Genomic DNA, 22,563 nt, shown 5'->3' with positions numbered 1-22,563 from the left:
TATTAAATTCACGCAAGCACGCACATACATAAAGTATCGGTTAAAAGAGAGAGAAATAAAAAAAAATAAAAAAGAAAATAAGCATAAACGACCATACATGAGGCTGTGACTGAGTATCTTGACATCTATATATATATATGTCTAACAAGCTATTACAACTGTCTTACCAAGCATTTGAATTAGTGAGAACTTTAGCGCTGATGCCGAAGGAAGAAAGAAGTTATTATCCCCATCATCTAAACCTACGCAGACATACGGACAAAGAAACAAACACATACATAAGAATCACCTACAAAAAAAAAAACAAGGAGCAGTAGAGAGTACTACCCAATGTTTATTATACATCTCCCAAAGAATACACGAATAAAACACACAGGGTGAAGAAAAAAAAAACCTCTATAAAGATGCAGGTGCGAATTCGGTCACATCACACGTGTTAATACAACAACAGACACATGTAACACCTCTGGCTTTTTTGGACACAGAAAAATAAAATAAGAAATGGTCAAACGACTAGAGAAAAAGACATACATAAATTCTTCATTCAACCATTCCTTCTTTTTTCTCTAGTAATCTAAGCATCTAGGTGAATAAACAAAATAATAACAATAATAATAATAATAATAATAATAATAATAATAATAATAATAATAATAATAATAATAATAATAATAATAATAATAATAATAATAATAATAATAATAATAGTAAAAGGGTGTCCAGGGCATAAAGAAGAAAAAAGGCAATTCTTAACGGACACTCGCATTCAACCTTTTTTCCCTCGTGTTCGTTTTATTTTCCATTTATAATTTGCCTCTCTTTTTTCTTTTTTTTCCCCTCCTAATTCGTTAAAATAAATAAATAAATAAAACATTTTTTTTCTTTTATATCCGCCCTGGTGGAAGAGTCTTTAGCTTCGCCTGGATTTGGGAGGATAATGTCGCTATTTCCGACATACGGCGTTCTATTGGCCGTTCTGTATGCGGAAGTGGTGGCTGCAATTTGTCCTTTCCCTCTACCACTCCAGCAGACACTGCAGCTGTTGTTCCCTTTCCTACTGTGGGTAGACCATTTTTCGCAGAGACAACAACGACTGGTTCAGTAGTAGTAGTAGTAGTAGTAGTAATATCAATAGGAGCAGGTGCAGGTGTAATTTCATCAGTTCTATTAATTCCTCTATCCTCCTGTGAGCTGCTCTCCGAGGAGTAGCTGCTGCTACCACTACTGCTGTCTGTTTTATCATCATCTTCTTCATCTTCACTACTGTTATCCTCCTCCTTCTGGCTGAGTGTTGCCGATTCAAGACTGCGGATTAACATTTGACGCAGCTCTAAGATGGAGCGCTGCTGCTCAGTTACCTGTACACTGTATCGCTCGGTCTCCTCCATCATGCGACGTCGTTCTTCAGCCCAAGAAGCTTCCATGTCGCGCTTCTCACGTCTTAAATGCTCCAACTGCTTTTCAAGTCCAGCTTTGCTTTCAAAGAGAATATCTATTTGACGACTCTGACGAAGCAAATCGCCAAAGAGGGCAGTATTTTTAGCGTATGAAGCTTTTAAAAGGGCATCAAGCTGTGATACCTGTACTCGATCACACTCACCTTTCATGGAAGTAATATCTTTTAATAGGTTTTCAAGTCCAGCTATTTTGGACTCATGTTTCTCAATACAAGACTCATAATTTTCTCGTTGTTCAGACAGTTGCGTCTGATAACGCTCTCTAGCACTCTTTTCCATTTTTGTTTCCTCCATAGCACGATTTTGAATATACATCACACGTGTTCGACTGTCTGCCATTTCTCGTTTTAATTGTCTAATAAATCTCTTGTTCTCTTCATTACGCGTAGAAAGGGCTACAACCTCAATAATTTTCTCCTGTAATTCCTTATATGTATCCCTCTGCCTCTCAGACATTTCTTCATAAAGAACTTTCTGATGTTCATACATTTTCTCATATCGATTTCGTTCTCGCTGAAGTCTTTCATATTCAACCAATGGCACGGTCCGTTCCTCATGATGGTCGGACTCTACACAGTGTCCTGAGGATCCGCTGGAATGTTGGTTAAAACCGTGCTGATGCTTATGATGATGATGATGCCGTTTCTGTGAGGAACCTGGTGTTCCTGAGCAACTGCGTTTGTGGAGTAATGACGAAGAAACCGAACGTCGTGGGGTAGGTGACTTGGAGAAATTCAAGTTGGGAACGCCTGTGTTTGTCAAATCCGACAGCGGATAACCACGACTAACCTTACCGCTAGAGACACCCCCACTACCACAGTTATCATAGTCTGTGATATCAACAGTGTGACCGCTGCTCGGGGGTAATTTCTGCGGTGAGAGAATTGCCACTACGGATGGAGAGGAACTTATGCAGCGGGCTGTGGGTTCATCCATTGTGTCCTCCAAGTAGATGGCGGTGTCATCAGTGGAGGTGCCAAAGTGGCGCGGGTCCGTGTTCTCATCACTGCGGGCGACCGAGCGCGTTGTCATTTATTGCGTGGGTCCCTGTCTTCCCCTTTCAAGACCGAGGAATAAAGGACAGGGAAAGAATTTTTTAAAAAAATAGAAAAGAAGAAAAAGAAAGTTTAAACAATAGAGAGAAAAAAGGTGAGATAAGAGCACTATGCGTACAAAAACACTTATTTTTTCGCTTTTTATGTCGTTCTAATATTGTAAAAAAGAAAATAAAAGAATGTGTGAATGGAGTGTAAAAGATAGAGTATCACACCGTTTATCAAAGTAACAGAAAAGGTAATGGTTACCGGTGTAACAACACATCTTTTTTTTTTTCTTTTAAAGAAACAAAAAAAAGGTTATCAAAGCAATTGACAGCTGCGTCCTGCAGTTACTCCAACACCGTGCGTCTCAACTGTGTCATCGTCTTCACACGTTGATGAATCATTTTGAGCGCAAACCCCTAACTGGGAACTCATGTACAGCGGTTGGTCTTGTAGCCAGAGTAAAACAGCTGTGTGAAATACGTCCCTAACACCGAGGCCGGTCTTGGAACTGCACCACACCAAGGCATCGGCCTTTATACTTTGTTGTACAGTATACGCCTCTTCTCGTGTTACCATTCCTTGTGTAATCCCTCGATTATCTGCTTCAACCCGCAAATCAAACTTCGTCCCACAGAGCAACACATTAAATGGTCGTCTTCCTCGATTGTTATTATTAGAATATGCCATTTCATGCTCCACACGTCTAATTTCACGATACCAACGCATTTGCACACTTGTGAGACTCTGAGGATCATCCCATGCAAAGCAGAGAATAAACACTGACACCTCACATGATGAAACTACTCCGGAATGTCCAATGTTTTCTTCTCTAGATCGTGAAGCACTGGTAATGTAACACATTCGACGGAGTTCATCAAACTCTTCCTGTCCTGCAGTATCCCATGAACTAAGTCGAACAGTTTTAGGTCCTGTAGTTTCCTTGTTGGAGTCATTAATAGGGAGCAAGAGTTCATAGTTCTCCAATAGGGTTGGATTATAATTCTCTCGTCTTGCTAGATACTCCAACCCATTCGCGTAGCTATGAAGGAGACAAGTCTTGCCAACATTGCCATCACCAAGTAGAATTACTTTACAACGCAATTCCTCCATCGTTTTTTTTTTTCTTTTTCTTTTCCGTCAAAAGAAAAGAAAAAACTAAAGAAATCACAGACACGTAACCCTACTAGCTCACACACACACAAACACACGGGCAAGTTGCAAAACAAAGTGAAGCCATTTGGTACAGGTCTTACGATGGTGATAGAACACCATGAAAGCCGAGAACGAAAAATTAATGACAAAAAAAAGAAAAAAAAAGAAAAAGAAACATAAAAATGAAAAGAAAAACATGTGATGAAAAACGCAATAAAAAAAGCTAACAAACAAGTGAGAATGTCTCTTTAAAACTAAAAGCGTATGAAAGAAGATTTTGTGTCCAATTGTAATTTTGATGTATTCGAGGACCCCCTCCCCTCTTCCTCTTCTTCTCTACTCTGAGAAAGAAAATATTATTATGATAATGTTCATGATAATAAATGGTAACCATAAACAGAATAATAATAATAATAATAATAATAATAATAATAATAATAATAATAATAATAATAATAATCAGAGCAAATAGGTCTACCAATTTGTCCACTCTGGATCACGCTCAAGTTGCTCCATGTAATGCAACACACGTTGCGTGATCTCTTCCTCATCATAGCGATTTCCAAAAAAGTCAACAAAGCGTCCTTTTGGATCAAAAAGAAAGATTGCGATGCTGTGGTCTATCAGATAGTCGTTTTCCTCCACTGCCTCATCGCTTGGGAGTGAGTAGTAAATGCGATACGACTTGCATGCGTCGTGGACCTGCTTTGGTGTCCCGACGAGTCCGACAAAGTCTGGATGAAAAGCGCTGAGGTATTCATCGATGGCCTCCAGTGAGTCCCGGCGCGGGTCGCATGAGACGAAGAGCGGCCGAATGACATCCCCCGGCCGCTTCGCCCGCACGGCGTCTACGACTTTTGACATGCGGTTGAGTTCCACCGGGCATATCTCCGGGCAGTGCGTGAAGCCAAAGTAGAAGAAGGTCCACGCGCCGAGGAACTCCGCCTGCGTGACGGGCTCCCCGTCCGTCTTGACGAGCACAAACGGCCCGCCGAGTGCCGGACGTCCGCGTGTCTCGACATTCACCCGCGCACTGCCGTCTGCGCCGAAGTACCGTCGCTTCGCCCGCCCCGCGCCGTACCACAAAGTCCCCGCGCAGACCGCCGCGAAGGCGCCGATCATCGCGTATTTGCGCAGCGCCGCCTTGTCCTTCTCGAGTTCCGCGGCCTCCGCATCGCTGGCGACGGCGGCCTGCGAGCGAAACAACCGCAGCGCAGAGGCAGCGCGTGGGACGGTCGCCAGCGGACGTGCAGAGTAGTCCGGCACAAGCCGTAGTACCCGTCGCATACGTCGGATGATAGACTAAAAATGCAGGAGAACTACACCCCTCTTCCAGTACAACAGAAATAAGGGGGAATAGAAAAGGAAAAGAATGAGGAAACTATGAATTGGATAATCACACTACCAATTCCCACCTCCATTAATAATAATAATAATAATAATAGCAATGATAATAATAATAATAATAATAATAATAATAATAATAATAATAATAATAATAATAATAATAATAATGAAAAGCAGCTGTGATCATTGCTAATGGCAATGGGATCACCAACACAGGTCCGAAAAAGGTAGCAGGAATGATTTCTATTTTCTTCGCTCTTTTTTTCTTTGTTAATTTCCCTTCACGATTAACACAAATTCGAATCGTTAAATTGAGTAAAAATAACAAAAAAAAAATAGCATCGAAAAGTATATTTATCTACTCACCTGTCTACGGATTCCAAGAGTTATTGGTTCATTCAGCCAAAACTCTTAATCATCCTTCTCAATCATGAGAGGGGATTCTTCACTCTTTCTATCCATAAGATCATCCATTTCCACATTCTTAATTTTTTCCTCCGTCTGCATTTGTGGTTGTTGTGATGATCCCATTTTCATAGGAGTCCCAGAGAACGATGATGATGCACCAGAAAACGTGGTAGACCTCCCGTCTTCTACACGTACACCACATAATTGGGGTTCTGATAAAGAACCATCCCCAATTGCAAGAATCGATGAGCTGCTACTAGAATTGGGAGCCCGACGACCTGGAATGGCTTTAAAAACACCATACTTAACACGAGTAAGCACTTTGGGTCGTGGTGCTACAGTTTTCGCATTTTCGGAAACGAGCTTTTCTTGCATCTTATCCAATCGGCGTTCCCGCTCTTCTTTTATCACCTGAAGTCTTTCCTCTACTGAGGGCAATTGGTAACGCGGTGGTACTCTTTCATCGTCACTCTTTTCTGTAGAATATCCCCTTTTAGAACTTCCAGAATCAATAAATAAAGGTGTATTTTCATATTTTTCTTTACCTGTTCTAATGTTTCTCGTTTCATCATTTTTTTCATGATGTGTTACACCGGTATTACTCATTTCTGTAGCCTCTTTTCCTCTCGGGGAGAGGACCAAATCACCAATATTGACTCCTTCAGAGAGAATACCCTCATTTCCAGCAGTACTCTTTACAACCTGCTTTTTACTGGCAATACGAAGGCGCGCTTTGCCTCGCACCTCCTCACCACGACGCCGAGCTTCTACAGGTGCAACTGATTGTGAACTCCCATGTGTTAACCTACTCATATGCTGTTCAGGACAAACTCTCTGTGGTTGAGAGAGTGGTTTATCCGAACGTGTCTGTGAATTGCGCTTCAGGGTTTGTGCTTGTGTGAGTGAAATGTTGTTTGCGTCATCGGAATGTCGTACCTCCGGTACTGAGCCCAGAGTGGGACCACCAGGAGCCTCTTTGATGTGCATTCACACAGAGTGGAATAGGGATAAAAGGGGTATTTGTGTTGTTACTATGAATAATTCCTTTTTTCTTTATTTAATACTATCAAGAGACATAATGAAAGAGAAGGTATAACAAAAAAAGAGCAACAAGAGGAATTGCATATTGTTTATTAGATTATTTCCACTAGTTTGTCAAAGGGTAAAAAAAAACACATAATAATCTATATCTGTACATTTACTACAGGAGTGCAGAAAAACTGAGTGTACCGTTAGAAAACGCAATGCGAAACAATAAAAATACAAATTAAAAATAAAGAAAACCAAGTAACTCCCCACCCAACTTTTCCCTTTATCACTACTAGCTCACCAATTCTCTATCTATCTCTTTTTTTTTTTTGCATTCCTTATTCTTATTGGTAACGAGGACTGTTCCGCATTCTCCTCGCTGCCTCAACCATTTCAGGTGTTATCTTCGCTGACTCCAATCGTCGCCGCTGCTCATCCCGTGATAAGTCTGTCACCAATCGATTATCGGCATTTACCATTAATCCCGATGTCTCATCACGGTATGCGTATCCTTTTGCTCCATCATACACGGCAGCCGGTGCGTTTACTACATACTCTGGAGCAAAATCACGTTTGTAATGACGCTGTCGGTTTAGTTCGATATTTTCTAAAATTTCATTGGCGCGGTTTGCCTGACTGTGGTTAATAAATATGATAGCTCCAGATGATATTACAATAATAACACCACGCCATTCAAGCCACATTGAACGAAAAACCCCACGTTCTCCGTAGCGTTCTAATAATTCAGCATCTTCAATGCCCAACCACCACGCCTTAATTCGTGTAAAAGGACCCACAAAACGTCTCCGTCCAAATGCCGCTATTCTTGACATTTGCTTTATGAGACTAAAATTCACGATACAAATAAAAAAAGAATAAGAAACAGAAAACAAAAAAGAAAGAAACCTAAATCAAAGGTTAAAAGGAAAAAAAAAACAGAAAGGTGAAACAAAAAAGAGACACAAACATATAAATAGACAGTTCAATATTTACACTAATGGAGAAAAACAATAGAAAAGAAATTTATTGTTGTTAACAGTAATGGCATATATGTATTTCAGAGTAAGTTTTTTTCTTCTTCTCACCCTTACCTGTCCATTCCTTTTTTTTTCTTTCCTGGACTATTTAATCAACACTTAGAGCCCTACAACAGTTGCAAGAAAAAAAGCGAACATCTCCTTGTTTGTTACCCCGCAAAGTTCTGTTTTCACCCCTCGTTTCGAAACGGGGTAAGAAAGCAGATTGAAAGAAAAAAAAATGTAACAAAGAGGAAAACAAAATTGGCCTAAAAATGAAGGAAAAAAGTCTCTAAAAAAAGGAGATAATTAAAAATTATGGCTATATCATAATACTAACAAAGCTCTGAAAAAAGAAGGCGAAACAGGAACATGATTCCGAATACATTTTCACTACTAATGGGAGTAAGATGCTTCTGTTCTTTAATATCATTCTGTTTTCATTGTTGTTGTATTTCCTTTTCGTATTTCTACCTTTACCTTTTCTTCCCTGATTCTCAAGTAAGACTCCCAACAAGATCAAAAAAAAAAAAAATTACAGCTTGCTACATTTTTTTTGCTGTTGTTTATCCATTTTTTTATATGAAACGCAGAGGTCCACTTCGTGTCGGCTACCCATGTAAACCGGAACGCGTTGGTGAAGCTTTGCTGGTACAACATCAAGCACGCGACCCCTACCTGTCACGGCCTTCCCACCGGCTTGTTCCATAAGCAGTGCCATTGGAGCAGCTTCATACAACAACCGTAGTTTTCCCTCTGGTCTTTTGGTGTCATTTGGATAGCAGAATATACCACCGTATAGTAGTGTTCGGTGAACATCTGCTACCATCGAACCAATATAACGTCCACTGTATATTTTCTTGGTTTTATTACGCACATCTTGAACGTATTCCTGAAACCACTGTTCCCAAAGACGGTAATTCCCCTCATTTACACTGTATATTGCCCGAGAAGGAGGAAGTGTGATATGAGGATGAGTGTGAATAAACTCACCAATAGTGGGGTCTAGCGTGAATCCATCCACACCATGACCTGTGGTAAGTACGAGATTTGTAGCACTGCCATACATGGCGTAACCAGCAGAGACAAGACGTTCACCCCATAATTCCTTCAACACTTCATTCGCCTCCTCCATAGATGAAACTCGTTTTCCCGGGGGAAGTCGCCAGATTCCCCAAATAGAACCAACCGAAACATTTGCGTCGATATTACTACTACCGTCAAGTGGATCAAAGAAAATAATATAATCTCCCTGACGATCCCCATCTACGAGAACGAGGGACTCCTCTTCCTCACTTCCCAGGAATGAAACACACGTGGATGCCATTAGATATGCCTTAAATGCGTTATTTGCCACCACATCTAGCTTAGCTTGTGTGTCTCCAGTGGCGTTGGCATTGTTCTCCTGCAGGTATCCAAATAGGCCCTGCATTCCCGCAGATCGAATATTCTTTTCAATAACTTTTACAGCAGTTTGAATAGCTATCATAAGGAGAGTAAAATCTCCCCGGCTACTGCTGGGTTGACTCCGCATCAGAAACTGCGTCAGCGTTGGCGGAATTCGTGCACGTGGATCCATGTGTAGTCGGTTTCCTATGCAGATACTTTAAAAACAAAAAAAGAGGGATTAAATGAAAGGGAGAAGAGAAAAACAAAAAAAAAAACAAAGGTGTACAACTCTGGACTCCACGAAGAAAAAAAAAGAGAAACAATCTGAGCCATGGCAAAATTAAATAGAAGAAGAACAGCCAAAAAAGAAAGTAAATACAACAAATTGCGGCAAAAACAGTATCCCATCACCACTGTCCTATTACCGACGTTTCCAGGTCGTGCAAACTCTTAAATCAAATCGGAGGCAGATCCAACGAAGTACTTGAAGGAGACATCACTATGTGATCAACCGTACTGGCTTTCTTTTTCTTATTTACTTCTCTCTTTTCCCGTTAACTTATTTTAGCTGTCTACATCTAACAGCAAAGGAAATTAGAAAAACACAAAGAGACAAGGAAAAAAAAGAGAAAAAGTGTGGTCCCAACGACTTCCTTGGAAAAGAACTAGGGTATACCATTCTTCAAAAGAGGTTCTTGTTATGTGTTACAACCACCCGCCGCGTGTTTTTTTTGTTTTTTTTCTCATTTCGGAGGGTGGCATTGCCATAACTCTACTCATTAGTGATAATTGGCTTAAGCATTAGCCCAATCTGCAGCATTCTCAATGGTCCGACTATATTTCTCTCTGTCTGCTTTGACTTTTCTTTCACAATGTTGTATGTATCTTGTTCTTGTTTTTCCAGCATTTTTTTTTTCTTTTCATAGTAATCCTTCTTGTTTCTTTTCTTTTTCTTTTCTTTTTTGATTTACAACCCTCCACCTTTCTCTTCATCTATTCTGGTCGGATTCTTTTTCTCCTTCATCAGAGTTCCGCATTGCTCTCACTTCTTTCAAACAAGCTCCTAAATTTCTTCTTTCTCTCTCTCTCTCTCTCTTTCTCTCTCTCTCAATCTCAATCTCAATCTCAATCCCAATCCCAATCTCTCTCTATCTCTTTCTTACAATCAGAGTTTAGCTCCACTGTTGAGAAATAACGGGGTACATACTTCCACCCTGCATTTGCTGCATCTGCGATGGTTGCGGATGCGGTGACTGTTGTGGCGGCTGTGGTGGTGATTGCGGTTGCGGCTGTGGTGTTTGTGGTGTGCCGTCCTCGTTAATCACTAGCGATATGGCAGGGTTGCTGGTTTTGATGTCATCCATGCGGGAGAATTGAATGTCGAGGGTAAAAGTAATAGTATCACCAATGGCAACAGGTTGACCTTGAAGGGTGTTCTTCACGTTTTCTGCCGTCATCTTAGAATCGAATTGTACCAGGGCCTGTACACGGTTATGGTTACGCTGACTGGATTCATTCTTGGGAAGGACAACAATTTTTTGTACCGTGCCGTAGCTTCCAAATATCTGGTAAACAACCATTGGGGTAATTTGCGCCGCGACAGACACGTCATATTGAGTGTTAAACATAGACACCAACAAAGTTTTGCTCGTATGTTGAGTAGCGGTAAGCTCTTGATGATTGCTGTAGCGAATGTATACACGACGACCATCAATTTCGGCATAACCTGTTTCTCGGAAAAAGTCTACCAATTGCTGTGCACTTTTGGTAGACTCCATCTCTACCAGTGCCTGATTCATTTGTCGAAGCATCACGATGTGTTTTATGTTTCCAAAGTTCTGAACAAGGCTCTGAATACTCAACTGTGTGACGTTGGGAGTAATATTGCGCATATGAATAACACGACTTACCTCACCTATCTCATTATTGCGAGGACGCGCCGGTTGTCGCTGTATCGCGTGTCGCCCAATCGGCGGCACGTCATAGCCCCCACGGTTAGGATTGGCGTTGTAGTTTGACATCATGCCTGGAGTTCCCTGAGAAGAAACCTGAGAGGGCATCATTCCTTGATAAGGCATCATGTTAGGAGCGCCGTACAGGCTGTTTTGCGGAAAGGGTTGACTGTACATTTCGGTTTTTTTTTCCTCTTGTGCTGAAGTACAGAGAATCTCAGGAATGAGAAATCAAAAAGAAAAAAAAAGAGATAAAAAAGCAAAAGAAAGAGGGCTACCGGTGGGGTGTGTAATGTATGTATGTATGTATGTGTAGGAATGGGTGCTTATTTGAGGGACTTTGGGTTTTTTTTTTTGGTTTGGTAATAATATTCCCCGTTGCCTGTCTCGCTCTCAAAGACTTCTCCTTTGCTCACTACAAATTTCGTAGTGAGTCTTGGTGTGGAAAATGTTTACTTGACGCAACTGCAGATAACGTCAAGGTCTGAACTGTGGTTACTTTTCTTTTTCTCTAAAAAGTGTAGAGAATAAGTAAAATAAAGGGGGGAAGAGAGAGAAAGGGGTGTAAGTGCCGTAGATCAATTGAAAATAAGTAATACTCAGATTCAGAATAAGGAGAAAAAAAAATATAATACTTTCATAGACACAGGAAAGAATACAAAAAAAAAAAACTTGAAAAAAAAATCGGTGTCAGACCACATACCCTTCTCTTCCCAGTCCCTTCTTCAAAAAAAAAAGGGAAGAAAAAACATACACAGAAGAAAAATACTTTCTCATTTATTTATTCCCTCAAATAGAAAAACACGCATATGTACAGAGACACACACATATGCAGAAAAAAAAAGCTACATATGTGTCCTGTTCACTCTATAAGAAGGCTCTCTGAAGGTCAGCGAGTCGCTTCGATGTATGCAGCGCCAATGTTTCCCGCCGTTTGCTATCCCTACTGCTAGAAGGGACTTTTGTACTTCCACGCTTAACCGGTGTTATCTTTGTGGACATTGTTACCCTATTTTTCGCTGAACCTTCGCGTGGTTCAACCACAGAGGTCGCAGATTTACTCCCAGCACGTCGTGGCTTTTTCAAATCTGAAGCCGGCATGTACATGGAGAATTTTTCTGGTACCTTTTGCGGGGGTGAGTGAACCCTCGGTCGGTTCTTTGCAGGAGTCAAACTCTTTCGTACTGGTTGCTCTCCACCTGAAGAAAGAGCTGATGTGTACAACTGAGCCAAGTCCATCGGTTGTCGTGTGGGTGAAACCTTAGTGTAGGGCTTTAGCAAGGTCTCTTTCTCATTACCAAACTTGGCTGTTAAAGCATTGGTAGGTGTAGTTATGAGTTTTCCCGTATTAGAGCACCTAGAGGAAGTATAAAACTGAGCTTTCCTTGATCCTGTACCTGAAGTATCATCCACTAACGAGGAATCTTTTCCAAGTCTCTCATCTACCTGAGAGACAAACACATGACCCTCAACAGGAACACCAGCAGTACCACGGTTCTGAGAAGAATACAGCTGTGATGAAACTGGAGGTGGAGATGATGATTTAGAAAGATGGTCTGAATTATCTTTATATTCAACGTGTTCATTTGTGAAATGATATTTAGAAGGCGATGATGTGTTTACTGGCATTCTTTCTTGAGCAGGTTCTGTAGTGTAATCTTCTACAATTGACGAAATAAATGTGGGTTGATATGGAGGTTTCTCCCTCTCAGGTTGCTCACATCGTGTTTCAGCAATAATGCTTCTTGAATTATCATATATTTGGGGTTTCAAAGAACTAGCATTCAGTGCACTGAGTTCCTGTTCAAGAGCAGATGCACGTCTACGTGCTGCATTCATCATCAAAGAACTTTCAAGCGCACCTGAATACATACTACCTAATGAGTTGTGCTTCTGCAAAATACCTCGTGATTCCTGAATAGCCCGTTCCATGTCTTCTGTTGTGGCGTTGGCTCTTAAAAGTTCAGCGTTTATTTGAGAAAGTCTAGATAAGGTACGATCAATGCTCATGGTAGAAGGCAGATCTGGAACCAAAGTGGTTCCATCATTACGAGTTACCTTACTATCCACCACCTGCTCTGTTGTTACTGTTGATGATGATGGTGGCGGTGGTGGTGGTGGTGGTGTTGTTGTTACTGTTGTTGTTGGTAGCGGTAGCGCTGCTGTCGTTGTCGTTGTCGTTTTTGGTAGTGGTAGTGGTACTGCTGATACTATAGGACTCACATTCTCTCCTTTTGCCGCACCTGTACTAAGTTGAACCCCAGTAGACACTGCAGCTATATCACTTTTTTCTGCAGTGGGTAAAGTCTTGAGAGGCACAGGAACTGTAAAAGAGACAGGAGGTGGAACTTTAGTGCGTTCTTCTTCAGTTTTTGAAACAGGGTGTGAAAAAACAGAGTGTGGATCTTGTTTCTTCGACGAAGCATAAGAATGACTCTCAATTCGTGCTTGCAGATCTAGCAAGTCTTGATTCATCGTCATGAGACGATTCTTTTGATGAATAGTATGACGCAGCAACTCTGCCTGTTCCGTAGCACTCAATCCCTGCACTTGTAGGTTTGCAGCCGCCCTACCCTCCTCCATGGTGGGAATTTTCTGCATACTTAATCGAATTGCCTCAATAACGCCACGGAACTGTTTCGCCTGATATTCTTCATGCTGGGCAAACATTTCCTTCATAGCTTCTAAGAGTACCCCTTGTTGCTGAATCTCAGAATTTGTTTCCCTCACCTGTACAGGCGCAGCAGATAGCACCGGTGCAGGTAAAGAAGAAGATTCAACTGTTCTGGGAACCGACATCACAGGATTAGAAATTCCTTTCATCTTCAACTCATCCACGTACATACGAAATGCAACATTCTCTGAAGGGGATAGAACAGGTTCTTTTAATGCAGACACCGGACGCGCCGCACCATCTGATGATGAAAAGATAGATTCTGCCACTGGGGGAACATTTGAAACTTGTGGTTTCGTCGCTTCTGGCACTACCGGTCTTTCTTCCTTCTGCGAGTAAGCGTTCACACCATTGTTACTGGGTGGAACACTTGAAAGACCTTGATAGGCCAAGAAAGATGGTACCATTCCAACAGTCCCTTGTATCACAGACGGTCCAATAGTTCCTGGAAAATAAGTTTCTCCAAGTTGCTGTTCTCGTTGTGGTTGATATGGCTGTGCTCGTGGTTGTTGATATACTTGAGGTTGTGGTTTTGGCTGTTGTTGCTGATACACTTGTGGTTGTGGTTGTGGTTGATACACTTGTGGTTGTGGTTGATGCGTGGAAAACACGGAATCCCTTATTTCCTCATTATCCACAACACGACGGTCCTCACGCTGCAAATTCCCTCCCCTCTTGACTGGAACCACAGATGCCTGCTGTGCAGTATTCACACTTACAGGGGGATTCAATCTCAACATTGGTGGCGGTTCCACAAAGACAGAGCTTGACGGTAGCGCTGGTGGGGCAAGGGCCTGTGGACGTGCAGATGAACTCGAAAGAAAAGGAGGAGGGGCGTTAACGCCGGCATCACGCACGTTCTGAACACCTTCTACATTTCCCAAGCCAAATAATGTTACACGTGAGACATGTGGCTTTGTCTGAAGTGAGAGCAGTCGAGGTGGTATCATGTCATCTGTTTCCTGTATTATGTATGGTTGCACAGATGGCTTAGTTCCCTCATTCATTAACCCCGGTGGAAGCGGTGGTGGTTGAAGTTTACTGTTAAATTGCAGTAATCGAACACTTGTTGTTACCTCCTTCTTGGGTGATACAGATAAAACCTTGCGTGATGGATGACGCACTTCATCACCACGTAAATCATGGTAGTATGACTTTAGAGGAGAATGTCTATGATATGTATGAGTTCCATTATTTCTATGTCTAGCGCAACGGTAATGCGACCTACCATGTTTCTTGCAGCGATGATGTGCATGATGACTTGAGTATCGAAATTCATCTCTAACTCTACCAAGCGGTTGTGTCCATTTTTCACTAGTAGCTGTTGTATATGATGTGGCGCTGTTACTTATTTCAACATCAATACTCCCTAATGTCTCCTCAAGAATACGTTGTCGTCTCGCAACCTCATCTGTTGTGTCACCTGTTTCCCACCATGCAACACTCTCAGGGGGGTATAAAGAGGAGACAGCATTGGCTCCAAAAGCAGCAGTCTGAGGAACCCCTGAAGATTTCATACGAGAATGAGACTTTGATTTAAGAGGGATGTTAGATTGGATAGGCAAACAGGCCTCAGCACGAGTATCACCTTCTTGCAGAGGCGGTGAGGACATCATCATCGAAGTAGACGACGTTGATGATGATGATGAAGATAACGACAAGGATGAAGAAGTTGTTAAAAGTTCATCACTTACTTTTAAATGAGGTGAAGGTCCAGAAATTGATTTTCGAACAGGTAACGGTCCTCTTTGTCTTGGTGCTGATGGTATTCGAGTCTCCGTAATTAGATTCTTCTGTGATTTCTCTGCTACCTTTGACATTTGTACAGGTGTTCTACTTACTGCGATATTCGCTTCTGTTGGTCCAAGTAAAGCATGTGTGCGGACAGGCGGAGAGAGTGTGCAGAGTTGATGAAATAATGCGTGAGAAAAAGGTGGTGAAAGTTCTTCCACTTCTTCAGAGGCATCACTAGTGTTACCACGGAGTACACGTTCTTGGGCTTTGCCAAGACAATCCTCAATCAACTGTGGTATAAACTCAATTGGCCACATCGTATCCACCCAGTCGGTGTTAATTAAATACCGACGGGCAGGAAGATTATGATCACCGGGCCATTCAGGTACTTCTGCACCAGCCTTTTTCGACAATATAAAAAACTTATTTGCCGTCTTTGATGAGATAGCAGCAGCAGAAAAAGAAGAAGCATATTTCTTTTTCTCTTCTACTAGTTGTTCTTGAAGATTATGATATTCGGCACTACCGCTATCAGTTTTTAATACTTCACCAAGACGATCCACAACACTAAAATAGTATTGTTTTAGTGCTGTTATGTTCGTCTGTGAAGCCTCTGAGAGGCGAAGCATTTCCAGTAAGAAACCACTCAAACCAGGAGTATGAGAACATATATCCACTGATGCAGCTGCAAGATCTACACAACGCCATTGGAGAGATTCAACAGGCAATGCAGTCCCGTTAAGTCTTTCAATGGCTTGAAGTAATGCAAAGGCAGCAGATACAATCGATTTCCCATCATCCGCTTTCTCTATCATATCCAGAATATATTCTTCAGTTTGATATGAATATCCAATCAAACTTAACATACGAAAACACACAACATATGAACGTGAAACGGCTGATCCATTGGATAGCGTAGGTTTTTCTCCCTCTGCATTTTGCATAGCAGCACAGGATGCGAGTACACTACTGGCGATACTTGTAACTTTGTATGGTGACCACCCATCAACAGATGCCCATAGTTGTTCAAGTCTATTCAGTAAAAGTTTTAATCTATTTCTGCATACTTTTACTGATTCATCTCGTAACGGATCTTCTGGTTTATCCTGCAGGAGTAATTTGATAATACTTGCTGAATAGTTATTTTGTGCGGAAATCAAGCGATCTGTCATTGCATAAAGGACTGAAACAATAATAAGTGCACGCAGTTCTTCACTAAGAATACTCCCAATTTGTCGCCAAAGTGGCACATTAAAGTAATCATTAACAATTGAACCACTACAAAGAACACAAAGGATAGCTGATGGTGATGGTTCTGCAACAAATTTCTTAAAAAGTGTCGCCTCTGTAAGGGAAACGGCGTCTGAGCAACTCGTAATAAGATGCACATTATCACATAAAGAATTTAGTGAAGCGAAATACTCTGCCAAATGAAGTGCAAATACTTGTAGAAAAGTAGATACAACATGATACCGTTTTGCCACTAACATTGAAAGAAGAGCTGAAGCACATGGTGTTAATGATGTATCGGGTGCTGCCGTACAAAGAAGATCCGTAGAAAGTGTAAGTGCATACTCAAAGGTGGCAGTATTCTTAAAGGAATGTGGTGGTACAAAGACTGTAGTACCACCTGTTGGTGGAGTTACACAGCACTCTAAACGTCCGATTTCAGCTACACAGACATAGAGTGGTATATCCAAACAAGAAGCTAAGAGAACATAAGCGATTGTGTGAACAATATGGGAAGCATTGGCTTTAACGTTTACCACGTTTGTGCCGTTGGAAAGAGTTGAAACAATAATTAAATGACGAACACATTCTTCAGCAAGGAGAACAGGTGAAACACGTTCTGCTAAGCTGTCTAATACAAAAGAAACTTTATCATCAAGTTTTTGCATAAATTCTTCCCAAGTAGATTTTAATTCATCAGATACAACATTTAAAAGTCCTTCTGTTGCTTGTTCTTGTTCATCACTTGTTCCATTAGCAATAACATAGTTTCCCACCAAGTATACAAAGAACACATCCGTATATATCATGGTACTATCACGTCCTCGTTTAGAGAGTGTTTTTTGTAGAAACTTTGTCAAACACCACATGAGTTTCCACTCGGTAACAGACTTGGGTGCGGCTATTTTCAAAAGTATTTGAAACATCCGTTGTGTAAGAAAAACTTCACGCTGCGATGACCCTGTACACTGAAGGACGGGTAATACACGTTGCATAATAAGGTGAAGAAGATCTATTCCTCCTGATTTTGATAATTTTTCCATGTATTGTAAACAACGTATAAGAGTCATAATCCGTCTTTCAGGTCCCTCCTTATCCATATCCAATTGAAGAATTGGTGGTGGGTGTGGTGAATCCCCATCATCTATTGTGATCCCTGTTACCAACAGTAACACACCCAATAATCCATTAGTGCAAATCAGCTCCTCATTAGAAAGTCGCGTGAGACGTGTGGAGTCGTTAGAACCTTCAGGTACAGGTTCCACTTGAACACGATATTTCGGTGGAGGTATAAAACAAACAATATCATCCATTTCACCTATCTGAACAGAAATAACATTTCCAAATACCTCAGCGGCATACATGTGATAATCTTGTGAAAGCACTAGGACCAGTTGAAGACCACTTTCAGGTCTTGCAGGATGTTCGAATTGAAGCCAGGTCACACTATGAGGAATAATACTCTGGGAAGCAATCTTTGTACAGGTGGAGATTAACTCCATATTAAGCGATGATCGTCTCATATGTACTATGTAACTGTGAGTAGGGAGTGATACCACAATAGCGTAGCGTTGATGCTCGTTATCAGGAAAAATATGACATGATGGTTCTGATTGTACTCCTCCTTCTTCTGCGAGAAAACGAAAATTTTGACTCTGATAACATAGTTGAACTATCGCATCCTTATCATCAAGTGAAAAGATAGACTCACGAACTAACACACACCGTAATGCAGTTCCCATAGAAGATGGTGTTGTACTTTCATCCTTGTGATGTTTCCCATCTAGACGTGCTTGATCAAATACCGATAAAGCCAACTCTACTGTTGGTGCTGTCACGGCAATTGTATGGTCTACTGGTAAGCCTACAGTGCAATTCATAACAGATATCACACGTTCATTATAAATGCAAAGACATGAAGGTACGCCAAAACTCTTTTCCAGTCTAAAACGTTTCCAGAGATTTGAGAAAGGAGCCCCAATCACCACATACACCTCTCCAGTGCGTGTGGATAACACAGCACTCATTACCAAACCTGAATTGGTTTGCTTAAGAAACGAAGAATGCAGAACTAAAAGTGCAGTCGTTGCTTTGCCCTTCTCCTGGTTTGAAACTAAAGGTGCAAGTACGGCGTCAAGAGATTCACTGCAGTCAAGAGGATCAGACACCAAATGGGCAATATTTGTTTGGTCATGCTGCATAATAGCAAGTCCCAACCGTCTGCCTTTATCATGATGGAAGAAAACTGCAGTAAAAACTCCATCGCATGTTGTATTTACAATACGTGTAGAATACTTTCCTGCATCTCGTAATGCAGTAATTCCCTTTTTTTCTCGCCATACACGTAACTCACTTTTTTTACCGTCGAGAAATACGGCAGTAACTTCAGGCTCCTTGCCTGACTTCGCAGAGCGTCGACGGCACGTCACCACAGAAGACCATCCAGGTTTTTTCCCTGATCCAAAACAGAGGTTTGTTAGCGGTGCAAAACTAATAACGCTCATGTATAACACACAAAGCTAGAAAAAGGAATTTTTGTTTTTGTTTTTGTTACAAACGAAAAAAAAAAAAATGAAGCAACAACACACACATATGGTAATATATAAATAAGTATACATAATAAGAAAATAATGAAAAAAGAGAGAAACTTTTTGATTCCCTCTCCTCATTCCAATCTCCTTCCGGTTTATATCCAAAAGATCACATGTACTTACAAACACAAAAAAATGTAGAAGGGTACATATATATATATACTTATGCTTTCTTTAACAGAAAAAAACAAAAACAAAAAAACATAAGAAGTGATTACTTGTTTAATAATCTATCCTTCTCATTCCTGAGCCACAAAATCATTTCGTCCTTTGAAGCATTGGGATGAAACATCATGTACCTGCGTAACGCCAATAAAGCTGGACCAATATACTGAGGGTCAAGAGGAACAAGTGTGGATAGCTCATTTCCTTTCAGTGGCAAATGTCGAGAAACGGCATCAAGCAATCCAGATTCCTGTTCCAATATATTCCATATCTTGCTAATAAAATCAGATGTCATCTCTACATTTTTAGAGTAAAGAAGATCTTTCTTCTCCTCAATCAGGATATACGCCGAGAGTACAATCTTAAACGCTGAAGGGAATATTTTCTTATCATTTAAATCACATAAACCTTCAAATATTGTATTTTTTACCTCCATTTTTATTCCTTGCTCCAAAATACAGGATATATTCAATTTTTGGATTAAAAGTCTGTTATAAGCATCCATCATACGTTTTAATGTATTATAGTAAGCCAAAGGTAACTTTAATCCATTCAGACACAACGCGTAGAGACGATCCGCTAATTCATCACTAAAAACACCACGGTAAAAAGGAAGGCATAAGATAAAAAGCATAGCTATTATCTTCTCTGATGATGACAAAGATAACTTCAGAGGTGAACCACTCATTGAAAAGAGGGGAGCTAGTGTACTGTTAAGTAAGCATAAACACTCAAGGTTATCTTTACTTGTGATACCAGTAAGAGCTAAATATTCAATCCTCTCTACTTCAGCAGTAACATGTCCTTTTTTGCTACTCTTTACATAGAGTTCTGCCAAAAGAACACGTTGGAGTATACCAAGGTTAAAAAGAAGTTCAACACATTTTTCAGGAAAAGGTCCAGAAAGCATTTTTGTTACTTCCTTGCCAATACGCTCACGTGAAACCTTTAGTGTTATTTTTCCAAGAAGTTCTTCATCAACACATTGCGTAATGGATTCATCAAGAGTAAAGTTTAACTCTCCCAATTGACCTATAAAACGAACACCACGCAATAAGCGCAATGGATCATCTGAAAAGGTTTCTCTTGGGTTTAATGGACAGCGAAGGATACGACGCTGTAGATCTTCTAATCCTGTTGTGTAATCCTCTACTTCCATCGTGTGTAGATTATAAAAGAGGGCATTAATAGTATAGTCACGACGTTGAGCATCTTCTAGTGGCGTAGCAGGTCGTACAACTGGAATACGTGAATCCGATTTGGTGTACTCATCATGCCGTAATGCACAAAACTCAATAGGAGTATCATATACACAAACCGTTGCTGTCTCAATATGTTTTGACAACTCTGGGTTCACACGAATTACACTTACAGTTCGTGCGGTTAATCCAATAGCCTCCTGAAAAGCCGAAACCTCACGAGCAAAAACCTCTCCAGAGATATGTCTTGACTCTGGTGATTCGATCGCAATATCAATATCTTGTGAGTGAAGGCCAAGAAGCGCATCCCGCACCCACCCGCCCGCAACACGAAGAGTTGCATGAATACGCCGCTCTTCATTCACGCGAAGCAGAAATGCAAAAATTTTTTTATGCGCCACCGCTATTGGTCTGTCTAGTCCCACCCGTTTAGGTTGTAACATTGACTCAAAGAGCTACAAAGACCCAACTACCTAACATACACCTACAGTAACTTGGTTAAAAGTGTTTTATTATTATTATTATTATTATTATTATTATTGTAAAAGCGAGAAAATATATATATATATATATATAAAGCTTTAATAAATTGTCACACATAAACACATATTTACAAGTATATAAATATATACAATTATAGGTGTGTTTTTCTTTTTTCTCATAGGGAAACAATGCATAGAGTTCAGTCAAGAACGAAGAAGGAAGAAAAAAAAAAGAAAACAGAAAAAAGCAGAATATACCTATACATCCATAAATTCGTCTCAAGTAGCTTGATTTGATACATCTTGCTCCTGAGACGCGGCAGCTGCAGCATTTGCACGGACGAGATCGCGGAGTTTAACACGCCACTCAACATCTATCTTTGTATTATCAATTCCAAGCCAACGTATCCTTGGATTATCTTCTAGAAGATGTTGCAGATGAACAGCCGCACCTTCGCTGATGTAATTATCCGAGACATCAATGCACCGCAGAGATGGATGCTTTACAGCTGAAATACAAAGTGCACGAATGGCATTGTTGCGTAATCCATTTTCTCCAAGGTTTATTTCCTGTAAATTTTGGCATCTATCCACCACCGCCAATAAAGGAAGTACACCCCTATCACCCAAATAGTTCCTACTCACATCAATGCACTCAATGCTTGATGAGACTGGATTCGCCGAGAGAAAATCGAGCACGCCGCTATTTGGATTCTGTCTAACCTCCGCACATGACTTGATGTATAAATCCCGCAGTGAAATAGGTTTGGCACGCACTTGTTTGCCAGTTTTCTTTCCAGGTGGTTTCGTTGGTCGAGGAGGCATTTGTTTTCTCCGTGCTCCTCACCTGAGACCTGTAAAGAATTAAAAGAAAAGAAAACAATAGAGATAAAGAGAGATAGAAAAAAAATATATAATAATAATAATAATAATAATAATAATAATAATAATAAACACATTACTGTAGATAACCATACTTTTTTCTTTTCTCCTGGAGTGGGAGAAAAAAAATGTACAAATATGATAAGCATCGCTACTGCCAGAAACCTGTGTGTGGATTTACACCACACAAAAGAAAGCAAGCATAAGGATTACAAACTGCATGGTTCGGTCACTCTCTTCTCCCACCCAAAAAGAAAGAAAGCAAGAAGAAAAAAAAAGAGACTTCTCTCTCATTATTATTCTTCTTTTTTCTTCTTCTTCACTAAAGTAGCATGGCAATTAGCAGAATGTGAATCGATGCCCCACGCGTACACATACCTATATATACCTGCACCTTCAAACAAAAGCATCCAAAGACTATCTCAGAAATACTCATATAATAATTCATAAATGGTTCACAAAGACTTCTTTTCCTAACCCTCTAACTGCATTAAATATTGGCTCTTTTTTTTTCCTCTTTTATTTTTCAATAGTTCCACCATTTAGTGGGGCATGTGCTTTTCCCCATCTCACCCTTTTCGTTTACAGACTTGTACAAACGTCCTGCAGCGGAAACAAGAGAGTACAGAGCACACACACAACCCGCTGCACAAAAAGCCATTGTCCCATATACGTGATTTAAAGCATTCTCCATAGTGCGCTGACCACGTGCAAAAGTATTTTCCTCGTGGCCCATTGGCTCTTTAAGGAGCTGATGCCCAAAGCGGCGATAGGAGCGACGAAACATAGTTCAATCAGGTGAGATAATATTCC

At 40.7% G+C, this 22,563-nt stretch overlaps 11 protein-coding genes across 11 annotated transcripts; all 11 read right to left on the bottom strand.

The window, feature by feature from the left end:
- Positions 1-884: 884 nt before the first annotated feature.
- On the bottom strand, positions 885-2,489 carry LSM04_008362 (uncharacterized protein; the record flags this gene model as incomplete). The annotated part of the gene is made up of 2 exons (XM_067335663.1): positions 885-995; positions 1,059-2,489. The coding sequence occupies 2 exons, from the start codon at positions 2,487-2,489 to the stop codon at positions 885-887; spliced, it is 1,542 nt and encodes a 513-aa protein (XP_067195410.1).
- A 326-nt stretch (positions 2,490-2,815) lies between these two features.
- Positions 2,816-3,610, bottom strand: LSM04_008007 (Small GTPase; the record flags this gene model as incomplete). Its single annotated transcript, XM_067335661.1, has 1 exon — positions 2,816-3,610. One exon carries the CDS (start codon positions 3,608-3,610, stop codon positions 2,816-2,818), a length of 795 nt encoding a protein of 264 aa, XP_067195389.1.
- A 516-nt stretch (positions 3,611-4,126) lies between these two features.
- On the bottom strand, positions 4,127-4,939 carry LSM04_009489 (Copper chaperone SCO1/SenC; the record flags this gene model as incomplete). Its single annotated transcript, XM_067335660.1, has 1 exon — positions 4,127-4,939. The coding sequence occupies one exon, from the start codon at positions 4,937-4,939 to the stop codon at positions 4,127-4,129; it is 813 nt and encodes a 270-aa protein (XP_067195483.1).
- Positions 4,940-5,410: 471 nt separating this feature from the next.
- Positions 5,411-6,394, bottom strand: LSM04_004097 (uncharacterized protein; the record flags this gene model as incomplete). Its single annotated transcript, XM_067335659.1, has 1 exon — positions 5,411-6,394. One exon carries the CDS (start codon positions 6,392-6,394, stop codon positions 5,411-5,413), a length of 984 nt encoding a protein of 327 aa, XP_067195153.1.
- Positions 6,395-6,780: 386 nt separating this feature from the next.
- On the bottom strand, positions 6,781-7,269 carry LSM04_003146 (uncharacterized protein; the record flags this gene model as incomplete). The annotated part of the gene is made up of 1 exon (XM_067335658.1): positions 6,781-7,269. One exon carries the CDS (start codon positions 7,267-7,269, stop codon positions 6,781-6,783), a length of 489 nt encoding a protein of 162 aa, XP_067195097.1.
- A 718-nt stretch (positions 7,270-7,987) lies between these two features.
- On the bottom strand, positions 7,988-9,031 carry LSM04_004099 (Fructose-1-6-bisphosphatase class I; the record flags this gene model as incomplete). The annotated part of the gene is made up of 1 exon (XM_067335657.1): positions 7,988-9,031. One exon carries the CDS (start codon positions 9,029-9,031, stop codon positions 7,988-7,990), a length of 1,044 nt encoding a protein of 347 aa, XP_067195154.1.
- A 982-nt stretch (positions 9,032-10,013) lies between these two features.
- On the bottom strand, positions 10,014-10,970 carry LSM04_005038 (RNA recognition motif domain; the record flags this gene model as incomplete). The annotated part of the gene is made up of 1 exon (XM_067335656.1): positions 10,014-10,970. One exon carries the CDS (start codon positions 10,968-10,970, stop codon positions 10,014-10,016), a length of 957 nt encoding a protein of 318 aa, XP_067195202.1.
- A 690-nt stretch (positions 10,971-11,660) lies between these two features.
- Positions 11,661-18,935, bottom strand: LSM04_002394 (uncharacterized protein; the record flags this gene model as incomplete). Its single annotated transcript, XM_067335655.1, has 1 exon — positions 11,661-18,935. One exon carries the CDS (start codon positions 18,933-18,935, stop codon positions 11,661-11,663), a length of 7,275 nt encoding a protein of 2,424 aa, XP_067195053.1.
- A 301-nt stretch (positions 18,936-19,236) lies between these two features.
- Positions 19,237-20,829, bottom strand: LSM04_003561 (tRNA nucleotidyltransferase/poly(A) polymerase; the record flags this gene model as incomplete). Its single annotated transcript, XM_067335654.1, has 1 exon — positions 19,237-20,829. The coding sequence occupies one exon, from the start codon at positions 20,827-20,829 to the stop codon at positions 19,237-19,239; it is 1,593 nt and encodes a 530-aa protein (XP_067195118.1).
- Positions 20,830-21,147: 318 nt separating this feature from the next.
- Positions 21,148-21,693, bottom strand: LSM04_006662 (Leucine-rich repeat; the record flags this gene model as incomplete). The annotated part of the gene is made up of 1 exon (XM_067335653.1): positions 21,148-21,693. The coding sequence occupies one exon, from the start codon at positions 21,691-21,693 to the stop codon at positions 21,148-21,150; it is 546 nt and encodes a 181-aa protein (XP_067195306.1).
- A 583-nt stretch (positions 21,694-22,276) lies between these two features.
- Positions 22,277-22,537, bottom strand: LSM04_008286 (uncharacterized protein; the record flags this gene model as incomplete). The annotated part of the gene is made up of 1 exon (XM_067335652.1): positions 22,277-22,537. One exon carries the CDS (start codon positions 22,535-22,537, stop codon positions 22,277-22,279), a length of 261 nt encoding a protein of 86 aa, XP_067195401.1.
- Positions 22,538-22,563: the final 26 nt, after the last annotated feature.

The sequence above is a fragment of the Trypanosoma melophagium genome (genome assembly GCF_022059095.1).
Source record: "Trypanosoma melophagium isolate St. Kilda chromosome Unknown ctg1segment0, whole genome shotgun sequence".
Lineage (NCBI taxonomy): Eukaryota > Euglenozoa > Kinetoplastea > Trypanosomatida > Trypanosomatidae > Trypanosoma > Trypanosoma melophagium.
This window is presented reverse-complemented; position numbering and strand designations above follow the sequence as displayed.